The 12,790-nt window shown below is 48.1% G+C and overlaps 1 protein-coding gene across 2 annotated transcripts; it reads right to left on the bottom strand.

Annotated features, from left to right (window-relative positions):
* Positions 1–2,012: 2,012 nt before the first annotated feature.
* Positions 2,013–12,386, bottom strand: ash2l (ash2 like, histone lysine methyltransferase complex subunit; the record flags this gene model as incomplete). 2 transcript variants are annotated; one of them, XM_084483154.1, is made up of 17 exons in its annotated part: positions 2,013–2,471; positions 2,624–2,683; positions 2,941–3,039; positions 3,430–3,522; positions 4,498–4,691; positions 5,137–5,304; positions 5,818–6,035; positions 7,188–7,287; positions 8,903–8,920; positions 9,102–9,177; positions 9,476–9,571; positions 9,764–9,859; positions 10,090–10,184; positions 10,550–10,638; positions 11,099–11,244; positions 11,480–11,546; positions 12,328–12,386. In XM_084483154.1, the coding sequence occupies 17 exons, from the start codon at positions 12,384–12,386 to the stop codon at positions 2,364–2,366; spliced, it is 1,782 nt and encodes a 593-aa protein (XP_084339280.1). In that variant the 3' UTR covers positions 2,013–2,363. The 2 variants fall into 2 exon arrangements, with proteins under 2 accessions (XP_084339280.1, XP_084339281.1); XM_084483155.1 differs by lacking the exon at positions 8,903–8,920.
* Positions 12,387–12,790: the final 404 nt, after the last annotated feature.

Genomic DNA, 12,790 nt, shown 5'->3' with positions numbered 1-12,790 from the left:
AGAGCAATAGACCCCGAAGAATAAGTCCCGCCTCCGAGGCTCCCGGTTCCCTCGGTCAAATGTCTATGGGAAATAACATGGGGTTTTTGAATGATCGTCCATAACAAACTCTGTAGGTGTGGTGAAGTAAAAGCTGCGTCACGTTTTCAACTACAACCTTTTTCCACCTGGTTTCCACTTGGGTTTTGGATTGTCGGGCCGTTAAAGTAGTTAACTATTATGAAGAAGCATTATGCTAACGCGTCAACGCGTCAACGCGAGCAACGCGCGTAAGCGACGCGAGTGACGCGAGTAACGCGCTTCCTTTCATAGTCTACACAGCATACGCAAACGTCGCGGGCAATGCATGACATGCAATACACCGCTCACGCCACTTGCGATGGATCGGCGCGTCGCGTATCAAAAATTGGGACGACACGTTTTGCTACGCATCGCCGCATAATGGCGGCCGAAGCGTAGCGATGCGTAGCCTTGTGGACGCGTATGCGTACCGATGCGTTGACTATGTAAGGGCCCTTAGGACGTCACGACTCTCCCAGTCAAGGTTGCATAGCAACGGCAATGTTTCATAGTTTGTCTTCACCGACAGTGGCACCAGAGCTCGTCCACGGAGGTGGCCTTCTACGAGCAAGTAAGAAAGAAAATAATAATAAATATTGAATATTTATACAAAATCCTAAACAAAATAAATCAATAACTCAATAATAGCAAACAAACTCTTATCACGGTCAAACCAAAAAGTTGTCGTCGAGATAAGAGGCTTCGCCAGCGATTAAGTTTTATAGACCAATGAAATCACGCGTGAAATGAACATCAGTTAGGTTGTGACTGGTTGCGAGGACTCCCTCCTCCCTAACAAGTATGACGTATAAAGTCTGCGCAGATTGTAACTAGCTCCCGGTTAGCATCAATACTCGTTTGCTACTTTAACGGCCCGACAATCCAAAATCCAAGCGGAAACCAGATGGAAAAAGGTTGTAGTTGAAAACGTGACGCAGCTTTTACTTCATCGCAACCTACAGAGTTTGTTATGGACGATCATTCAAAAACCCCATGTTATTTCCCATTGACATTTGACCGAGGGAACCGGGAGCCTCGGAATCACCAAGCTGGCTTTTCCACCTGGCGCGCTATTGGCTGGTTTAACACAGTGACGACAGGGAAGCGACGGCAAGTAGCCAATTGCGTACAGAGTCATTTTAACTCCGAGACGGGGTGCATCAAGGAGCTGAACCAGTTCGGCCCACACCCCCATCCCCGAGAGCCAGTGCAAACGGATGCGGGAACGCTTCTGGTTATAAAAGTGTGCATTAAGCATGAACAAAAAATGATGATCCATGAAATCTCAAGTCAATCCAGTCCGTTTCCATTTCCCTTGACACCAATTAACTGGTGGATTTTCCCTACTGGCTACGTAGCTTGGCAGTTGACCAATTACCATCCACTCACCTGGCCAGGGCAGGCCAGACAGTTGGACGTACCAGAATCCGCCGAGGAGGGCCAGCCCATCCTGCTCTCCCTCACTCCCAAGATGGAGCGAAAACTCGTCAGCTCTGCCCTCTAGTGGTCACTGAAAACACTGCAGGCTGAACCCGTAACATTTGAACCATTCCATGTTACGGCTGAACCCGAGACATTTGAACCTTTCCGTCGCAAACCTGTATGCCAATACGGGTCGTGTTTGCGTAGCTCAACTGCCAAGAGCGTTGGCATGACGATGCCAGGGTCAGGATGGGGCTTGGATTCGTCCAGTCAGAATGAACAGACTCAGTGTTGCAGGACTTCGGACTAGAGCTTTCACCAAATGGCTTTTTTTACTTTATTTTATAGGTTGAGGCAAGAAATGGTATACGTAATGTCCGAAACTCATATGTAAAATATGTTTTTGTTTTTGTCTTGTTTTTTTAAAGCAGTTAAATCATTAAAATGTATGATTTTATGACACCCAATACTTACTATCAAATGGACTGTTTATGGTTTTCTCAGTTCACTTGAATACAGAAACCAAGAACTCACATATAGAAACTTTATTTAACCCAGAATATAACAAAACAACGACTGCAAGGAACTAAAACAATCAAAAGGCCCCTAGTCTCCAACAGATTGGATTCAGCTAGAGAGGAATAGATGTTTTTTTAAAAATGGGAAGTGAACTCAGCCGGCTGAAACCATACAACCAGAGAACGTCACATGGTAGCCGACGTGAAACCACGCGAGAATGTCTTAAAACAGCGGGACGCATAAAAGTAAAGAACACATGTCTAGCAAAAAGAGAGCACCGACATTTTCTGGTGCTTTAGAGTGGATGTCGAGAATGACTGGGTGGTGTGGGAGGAGGGGGAGGGGGGGGGGGGGGGGTCCGCTCAGCCTTCCCACGGGGGGCTACGGCGGCCGTCCACATCCGTCTCCACGTGGTACAGCATGTCCGCCAGCGTGTGCTCGATCACCGCGCCCCAGCCCATGTCACTCATCTGGAAGAAAGGGCGGAGAAGGAAAAGACAAAATGGCAGGTTATAAATAAACCGAGGGAGAGCGAAGGGAGTCTGCTTCTGACGCCGTGCGCTTGACGCTCCGCTCCCACACGTGGTCAAAGCAGCGTTTGTGTTTTTTTAGATCTCCTCACCGGTTGGTATTTGAGGTCTTTGGGAGGGTGTTTGAAGTTTGGCCCGAAATTGACAGACACCTGCAACAAAACCACAAAATTCATACTTGAGAGGGGATTAAGGTTACGGTGTCACTGTTCTTACCTAACCAAAATGTGAGGCTTGCTGATTACCAACGACTTTTATTTCCTGTGCCATCGTCTTCAAACGTACCTGGGGCAGGATAGTCTAGTATCTAAGGGTGTATCTGACGAAGTGCACTGGGTTTTGACCCCCAGTGAACCCCCAACACTACCCAGACAATAACTCCATAATGACAGCAACACAGAGTACCCACCTGGCAGCTCTTGTAGAGTGAGATGGCGGGGAAATAGAGGCCTTCGAACAGGTTTTCGTACGCCACTCCTTGGCTCACTCCGTTTTTGTAGAACACCATCTGATGGAGATAGGGAAACGTAACCAAACCGCAGCAGACAGAGTGCAACAGAGTGCACTGGGTACAACATTACATAGAAGAGGGTGTGATGATGAGTCTGGATCAAGATGACTCAGGTTTTGATGGGGGTAGGGTTGAAGTGGAGATGATGGGGGTAGGGGTGGAGATGATGGAGGTGGAGAGGATAGGGGTAGGGATGGAGATGATGGGGGTAGGGGTGAGGTGGAGATGATGGGGGTAGGGGTGGAGGTGATGGGGGTAGGGGTGGAGATGATGGGGTAGGGGTGGAGGTGATGGGGGTAGGAGTGGAGATGATGGGGGTAGGGGCGGAGGTGATGGGGGTAGGGGTGGAGGTGGTGGGGGTAGGGGCGGGTGTAGATTGGTGCTGACCCGGCTGGGGGTGATGGTCTTGAGACTCTTCTCGGCCTTATCCACGTAGTCCTTCTCCTCGAAGTACAGGTAGCTCTTGAACTTGATCAGAGCCTGGAGGGGGGGGGGGGGGGGGGCAGAGATGAGCGTAAACATGTCATGAGAGGACATCAGATAAACACACTTGACACAGACAATGAACAGCTTGGTATTTATAATAGGGATGCACGATTATTATTTTTTTAAACCGATAACCGATCATTTTCAGCTCCAAAAGGCCGATTCTGATACGATAACCGATAACACACACACACATATATATGATCATGACCTAAGATCATGACATTGTCACACAGACATCAGTAGAATCAACGGGGGGTTTAGGGGGGCTGGCTTGCAAGGGGTGGGATATGACGTAGGGTCGAGGTTCACAGTACGGCCCCTGTCACTCAGGTTTTGGTATGACAGACAGCAACGGAGGCAGAATGGGCAGAACTCATCGCGATCATCTTAAATGTTGCTGCAGCGATGCATCATATATTCCGTTGCATCCACAACATCCGCATCAATTGATGAAAGATTGGAGCATGATTTACAGACAAATAGAAGAAACGACGAATAAGAAAGGCATTGCGAATGACTGCGTTACCGGAGGAAGAGAGTGTCTTTTGCTTCATTTCACATCTAACAAACACTGGGACAAATGTAGTTTATATCTGTGTTTAACTGAGAAAACAGGGAGTGGAAGGCCAGGACCCTATAATGTTCAGCTAACTGTTGTCAATAATAAGTGTTACAAGAGTAGCGTATGTGTGTGCGCAGGATTGGCAGTGTGTGTGTGTGAGTGAGTGGACGAGCGAGGAGAGCGAGCGGTAGCGTGTGTCAGTTTAGTGAAGTAACAAACGAGTCCGGTTGTGTCTGTGCAAACGTGTACTGTAACGTTAGTGAAACTAAGAATAAAATACCCAGCCTGTCAATCATCGGCGGCTGCTTCATTCCGACCATATTCCGACCTATAAGCAGACCCACTGCCGGTCAAAGTGAAGGGTGGTACCCCCGAGAGAACATCAATCACAATGGGATGGGTACCTTGTCCTTGTAGGTGTCGGGCAGGGCCTTGGCCGTCTGGGTGCCGTCGGGCAGCTCGATGAAGAAGCCCAGCGTGTCCCCCTGGGCGTAGCCCGAGGAGTAGTGCTTGCCCATGGACTGGTGGAAGCGGGTGCCCTTCTTGCTGCGCCAGGAGTAGCTGAACTTGTCGTAGCCCAGCGGAGCCTGCAGGTTGCCTGCGTGCGTCAGGGGTGAGGGTCGGAGGAGAGCGGTTAGGGCTGTGAGTTCAACAGTACTGCATGTGGGTCTTGTTCATGTGTGTGTGTGCGCTCCGCGTCTGTCTGTCACTTCGGTTTGCACCCATTTGTCTGGGAAGTATCCTACTGTGGTTGTCTCCGTCTGTTTGACATAACTGTTGGGCCGTCTGTCTGTCTGTCTGTCTGTCTGTGAGGGATGACTGTGTCTTTGCCTGTCTGACATGGCTGTGTATTTGCCTTTGTGTGCGTGTGCGTGTGTGTGTGTGTGTGTGTGTGTGTGTGTGTGTGTGTGTGTGTGTGTGTGTGTGTGTGTGTGTGTGTGACATGACTGTGTTGCCACCAGTAATCCTGTTTGTATCCGTGACTCTGTCTGTCTGTCTGTCTGTCTGTCTGTCTCTCGCTCTGTGTTTGTTGGGGTACTGACCGAGCGGCTGCGACCAGCCCAGCCTGGCTGCCGTGTCCGGGGGCATCTCGTCCACCGACACCTCAAAGTACCAGGACCCTTTCCGCACGCCGTGGGACGCCCGCACCATGGAGTAGCCCTTCTCCCCGGTCACCGTCAGCCGGTCGTCGGAGATCTTCAACTGTGGAGCTGGAGGAACAAATCAAATAAAAACACACGACGAAGAACGCAGATCCGTTTCACCACCAGGTGTGACGCTGATGAGCCACGTTGCCAGCTATTTCAAAATAGATCTACCTACCGGCCTACCCCGTGGACTGTACCAACTCATGGGCTGACCCATCCGTCACACATCTGAGATCATGGGATGACCCATCCGTCATACATCAGTGATTATGCTGCGACCCAGCCGTAGCAGCATAATCACTACAGAGAGTACCAGGCCTCCATACCTCTGTCGTAATGAGACCCAACCTTAGCAGCAGCATGACTGCCACCAGTCCACCGGCTCCCTACCAGTCACAATGAGACCCAACCTTGGCAGCAGCATGACTGCCACCAGTCCACTGGCTCCCTACCAGTCACAATGAGACCCAACCTTGGCAGCAGCATGACTGCCACCAGTCCACTGGCTCCCTACCAGTCACAATGAGACCCAACCTTGGCAGCAGCATGCCTGCCACCAGTCCGCCGGCTCCCTACCTCGGTCGTGCAGCGCCAGCAGCACCCTCTCGTACAGACAGGCCCGGTACAGGTCTCCGGGGATGGGCTTCCCCGCCCAGCAGTCCAGCTCCAGCTTCTCCGGGTCTGGGGCGTGGGGGTCCGGCTCGGCCAGGATGTAGCGGTAGCCGTCCTTGTTGAAGGGGTGCTCCAGCGGGTAGCCGTGCGGGGGCAGGCGCTGGGCCGAGAACAGAGGGTCGCTGTCGGGGAAGGGGGGGGGCGACCACGAGAGGGTTAAAGGCTGTTGACTTTGGGGGGGGGGGGGGGGGCGGTTCGGGGGCTAACTCTGCTAGTGCGCTAACCATGTAGGCAATGCTTCCAGAGCCCTTCGTTGGATTTACACCCCAACTTTGTTTCATCCGCTTTCGTTTAATTTTTGCTTAATAGAATCTTTTACGCATTGATATGAGATTGCACACAAGCGTTTCCTTATTTCCTAGCAGCCTCATGAAGAGGTTGGTAACAGTGGGTGTACGCTTGTCTCCTACAGAGGGTGTTTCCTCGTCTCCTACAGAGGGTGTTTCCTCGTCTCCTACAGAGGGTGTTTCCTCGTCTCCTACAGAGGGTGTTTCCTCGTCTCCTACAGAGGGTGTTTCCTCGTCTCCTACAGAGGGTGTACCCTCGTCTCCTACAGAGGGTGTTTCCTCGTCTCCTACAGAGGGTGTTTCCTCGTCTCCTACAGAGGGTGTTTCCTCGTCTCCTACAGAGGGTGTTTCCTCGTCTCCTACAGAGGGTGTTTCCTCGTCCCCTACAGAGGGTGTTTCCTCGTCTCCTACAGAGGGTGTTTCCTCATCCCCTACAGAGGGTGTTTCCTCGTCTCCTACAGAGGGTGTTTCCTCATCCCCTACAGAGGGTGTTTCCTCGTCCCCTACAGAGGGTGTACCCTCGTCTCCTACAGAGGGTGTTTCCTCGTCTCCTACAGAGGGTGTTTCCTCATCCCCTACAGAGGGTGTTTCCTCGTCCCCTACAGAGGGTGTTTCCTCATCCCCTACAGAGGGTGTACCCTCGTCCCCTACAGAGGGTGTTTCCTCGTCCCCTACAGAGGGTGTTTCCTCGTCCCCTACAGAGGGTGTTTCCTCGTCCCCTACAGAGGGTGTTTCCTCATCCCCTACAGAGGGTGTACCCTCGTCTCCTACAGAGGGTGTTTCCTCGTCCCCTACAGAGGGTGTTTCCTCGTCCCCTACAGAGGGTGTTTCCTCGTCTCCTACAGAGGGTGTTTCCTCGTCTCCTACAGAGGGTGTTTCCTCGTCTCCTACAGAGGGTGTTTCCTCGTCCCCTACAGAGGGTGTAACCTCATCCCCTACAGAGGGTGTACCCTTGTCTCCTACAGAGGGTGTATCCTTGCTTCCTACCTGCGTGTTCTCTTGGTGGCCCCTGCCGTCGCGCCCTCCTGCTGCTGCTGCTGCTTACGCTTGGCCCCTCGTCCTTTCCCGGGGCCAGGGGCCAAGGCACCTGGGGGCCACAACAACAACAACAACGACAACAACAGCAGCTTTTAACACAAACGCAAACGCATTGGTGAAACACATCTTATGGAAAACGCATTCAGACCGACAGAGAGACGAGGAGACAGACGGATGCGAGAGAGAGAGACCTTCACGAGGCAGCGGTGGGCACTGTAGCGCTGGTGGTGTTATTCTCTGCACGTAGCACCAGGGACGTTACTGTGGCAAAACCCCCTAGGACTTCAGTTCTGTGGTCACTCCGTACCCTTTGGCCTCATCTCGTAGCCCCGTACCCCACTCACTCTTTCATGCGTCAAGAGATATTAGGAATTATTTCGCTACACAGCAAGCACAGGAGGAAGACAGGAGGAGCAGCGGGGGCGTGGCCGCCCGTCAAGCAAAGGGTCAAACGTGAACGGACAGGAAGACAGTTCATATACAGCCTCTGTGTACAAACTAAGGAGGCTGTATATAAACGAACACAGAGACAGTTTATATACGGTGTCTTTCTAACATGAAAAGTCAGAAAGACGTACACAAACTAACTACCAAACAAACTAGACAAACTGACTGAAAGAAACTAGAAAACCAACATGATCTGATGTATGATACATGTCTGAAGGATGTTATACACAAGCTAACTGAAACTAACTGTATACAACCTAACTGAAAGAAAGGGTTTACAAACCAATTGAACTAACTTGACATTGTGCACAAGCCAACATGGACTATCAACATTGACTACCTAAAAGAGGCAGTACACACACTAACGTGAACCAACTATGTACACTGAAATAGACTGAAATGTGCATTGCTCTATCCATATTCTGAGAATATTTCACACATAATCACCTTTCATAATGGAATAGCTATAAAGGACAGGAACGGTATCATTTTTAGACCTGGGCCACCTTTGATCGAGAGACCGGTGTTGATCCCATAACAAGGAGGATTTTTGTAGACAGTCAAGCTCCAAGTACAATGCATGTTCCAGACCAGGCAGATTCCAGTGTTAAGGCCCAGACCATCAGGTCATAAGTCCTTTTTAACTTCTTACAAAGATTGAGACAACCATGATCCTACACTTTGGCACTTAACCCTAAAAAATATTGTAGTAATTGTGCAACTACCGCTTAAAAGGGTTGGACAGGGACTGGACAAGACAGTTGGAGACAGGGGAGCGGAGGGGAAGGAGGTGGCCAAATGGCAAAAGACGACGCGTACTGACATCGTAGCGTGTGTCATTTGAGACAGGAGGACTGAGGGGGTTTTCAAAGCCTGCGAGCAGCAAGCAGAAGACGAGGGGACCGGGAGCAAGTCAAGTCAACAACAAGTCAACAGGGACATCATTGACCAATCAAAGTAAAGGGGGCAGGGGGTGGGGGGGGGAGGAAAGCATGGCATAAGCACCAGACATATGCAGAGAGCAAACAAGGGGAGGTTACAGTAAGACTTGGATTGAGTTGCCCATAAGATCCCCAACACCGATTTTTAACGTTAATAGTGATCGTTGTGGAGTTACGAATGTTTTGAACCTCAGGGCCAACTTCCATCCAGAGGGGGATAAAAAAAAAAATAACAAGACCACAAAAATAAAAAACGCCAATATACCACATAGTCACCTGAGAAAGCAGATCCACCTGGAAAACACAGAACTTCCATGATCAATCATCATGTTCAACTCTATATACCTTTTGTAGATCTTTGGCCAGTATCAATGACCTACACAACACTTTCTCTTCACTCGTCGTGTCAATATCAAAATGGGTTGATTGTTTACAACAGGACAGCCGGTCCCAGCGGGATCTCGCCAGGACCTACCGTTGAGTCCAGCCGCAGTGGGGGCAGCAGTGGTCTGCTTCTGTGTGTCGTAGGACGGTCCGATGGTGCCCAGGTCCTGCGTTCAGGAAGACATCCATATGTATCAGAACAATACACGTGTATTGACACTCTGTCAAGCTGCTTTAAGGGCAGCGTGGGATGGTGTGAATGTGTCTAATATCCTGATGGTGCCGATGTCTGATCAATTACTTCTTTATACATGTACAGGATACAGGACAGGTATTCTAGAATCTTCATATTGGGGTTTTTCATGCCTTGTTCTTTGAAAGACTTATATGGTTACTTTAGAGGGTTACGTTTTAGTATGAATTATAAACCATGAGAGTGAAAGCTGCACATATGAGCCAGGGTACCTGGTCTAAGAGCCCGAACTTGGGGTATTCCTCCTCCGGGTCTTTGCTGCCCGGGTCCGGGTGCTCCTTCACCAGGAACACGTCCCGCTCTTTACTCTGGAAATACACAAGATTTAAATCGTGTCAAAATATATTTACGATTATTTTTTGTTATTATTATTATTATTATTATATAGCGCTGCAGACGTGACCACTTGAAATGGGAGGCACTGCGTGAAGGCTGATGGTGAACATGAAAACCAAATCACTCAATGGCTGAGGTGGAGATGATAATAAGTGCTGCATTACCATGGTCTTCACAATGTTGTTTGGCCATGTCAGCTTGCCGGGTCTCTGACGTGTGGTCATACACTCCCAGTTCTTATCGATGAACGGTATTATGTCCTAGAAGAACAAACGGGGGAAATGTATCTTTATGAATTCAAAGTAAACAGTCCCTCTAATGCACATCAAGGAAAAGGGTGAATGCTTGTTAAAGTAAATTAATCCAAATTAATAAATGTAGGCTATAACGGGGCTAAATAGGCTAAAATAAATTGGATTTAGTTTGGTACCATATCAAGCTTTGTCAAATACATTTAGCCATGACTATTATGGGCTGGGACTCCGCCCACCTTGTCTTTGGAGAACATGGTCTTTGGATGCTCCTCCTGGGTCCTGGACCTCCAGGTTAGGTTGGCCAGCGCCGTCAGGCACATCTCCTTGAGGTCTGCGACACAGAGCACCGCGTTCATTCACGTTCCTCAGAAACAAGCATTCGACTGTACAAGACATTTGGTTACTAACTTAGTTCAATTGAGTAGACTTAGTCTTAAAGTGACTTGAAGTGGAGTCAGATATGGGTCATTAAGAATGAAGTAGGGTTTGGCCCTACTGCAAAAATTCCTACCAATAAAATTGGGATTCAAACCCAGCACCTTTTGGCTGAGAGTCAAACATCATAACCCCTACACTATCCCGTCTCGATTGTTTCAAGAGAAAATCTATTATAAATAACACATCTAAAACCAGAAAGCCCTCAGGTCGGAATTGCATGGGGAGACATGGATCAGATCACTAGATCTCAACACCTACTGGCTTGTTTCCTGAGGAAGTAGGTGTTGCCGCTGTGGTGACACACGTTACAATGGAACACGTAGTTGGTCATGAAGGGCAGGCACGTCCTGTGGAGCAAGGTCAAATGCAAGGTTAAGGCATAAGGTTACTCTTTACAGTGCATGTCTGTTAACCGATCGTCATTGGTAGCTGGTAAACAGACAACCATGGCTAAAATTACTATTTACTGAGTCATTTAGCAGACACAACTGTGGATCCAGATACCCGTCATTAAGGAGCCGGTAGGAGGTTATCAAATCAAACCCAGAATCTCTCTGGCTTTCACCTTTCAATTAATATCAAGTCATTTAGCAGACTTACAGTGAATTTGTTTTTAAATACAGGTACTCAACAAGCAGGTAGGGGTTTGCACCATCTTGCTCAAGGCGCTAACCCCCCACATTATACAAGTACAATGCGGACATTGGGGTCTGAAACCAGAACCTTTCAGCAGGGAGTGAAACACCCCACCCCCCCGCTATCCTGCCCCTGAGCGGACCAACGCATTGATGAATCAGATCTACATACGCTGTGTCAATGGCGAAGGTGTCAGCGGTGAACCACTTCATACAGAGAGCACACTGGAGCTCCACCTCGCCCAGCTGCCGGCCGCTCTCCTCGTCCCCCGAAGCGGTCTGGGTGTCGGCCGCCTCTGAGCCTTCTCCTCCCGTGTCCTGGAGGTCAACATTACATCAGCGTAGATAATACAACAAAACACATATCTCAGTTATTCACAGTGATATAAAGCAATAACAAGGCAGATAATAATAATAATAACAGCTACAGATATTGTATAAAAGAATAATAACATCTAAAGAAATAAAACACAACATTTTGTGCATACATTTTAACATTATGAGAGGTAGCAAGCAATAGTAAGCAATACGTTGATAATATTCTTAACATTACCATGCCCTCTTTGCCGTTAGATGATTCTGTATCCATGCTTACTGGCACTTCACTAAATGAAGCATCGCTGCAGAAATACAATGTGGTGGATTAGGATAAACACAGGCCTACATCATAACGCAATGATACAGCAGATACGTCCAAATCAATGATGCATGCGCGTATTAAGGCACTGTTAGGAGGTGGTAGGTCTTTATAATAAAATGTGTTTGCATAAGTAATATAAAGAGATCATGAATAGATTATAAATTACAATAAGGTTAGCTGCCGACAATAAGCTTCATTCGCGTTCATTTCTACAGGGGAAAAATACGGGAGAACTTAATGGGTGCAGTTTGTACAAATATGAGCAAGAATATGGCATCGGTCTACACGATTACTGTCGTCCTTTCTAGCGCTGAAAACACAAACAACATAAATAATGTAAACTGTTCGCCTAATGACGGGCGTCGTGAGTCAAAGCGATCCCAACTTGTCAGTCTGTTAACGCTGAGAAAGCGTCTTAATAGTGATGGTTGTGTGGGAACTGGTATGTGATGTACTTAGGATACTATTAAAGATTATAATGCAAACATACATTTGCATTTGTACCTTGCCGACAAAGCCACTCTATGGTTCATGACATTGCTTTATTTAGTGAAGTTGCTGTCTGTAGTATATGCATCTTCATACAAAGGAAGCTGTGTGAGTGCGAGTTGTCTGAGTGCCTCCTTGCCTGCTATTGCGATTTACGGTTGCTATTAATACAATACACAGACACTTCGTGGTGGTTTAATCATCAGCGCAGTGTAATATCTAGACGTACACTACTAAGAGAGTAGTGTATTTTTCATTACAGAGAGACCTACCCCTCGCCAGTCTCTAGTTCAGCGGCAGCAGCGTTAACCGCCTCTCCCTCCGACGCCATGTTTCAAAGCAATACCATCACTTGAAGTATCGCGAGAGGAACGGACGTTCGACAACACCTTCCGGGTTGTGTTGACAAACGGAGCGGAGCTTCGAGCGTCGAACATTTTTTTAAATCCATTTACAGTTTGTTACTTTGGATATTTTATTTGTTTGCAATGGAACACTTCACATAATTTTGGTGCGGACAAAAATGCAGACAGCTCTAGATGTATCTGCATTGAAATGTGGTGGCTATATTATCCAAATCATGTAACAAATATAAAACATATTCATAATCCTATTCCATAACCAATTCCATAAGAAATATGGAATTTAAAATATATTTTTTACATTATGATGCATTGCAACATTCTCACAGTTGGTGACTGTTGTGATATTCATTAGTCCACAAGAGGGCACTAG

The sequence above is a fragment of the Micromesistius poutassou genome (assembly GCF_964030765.1).
Source record: "Micromesistius poutassou genome assembly, chromosome: 18".
Lineage (NCBI taxonomy): Eukaryota > Metazoa > Chordata > Actinopteri > Gadiformes > Gadidae > Micromesistius > Micromesistius poutassou.
The sequence above is the reverse complement of the archived record's forward strand: the minus strand, read 5'-3'. Positions and strand labels throughout refer to the sequence as shown.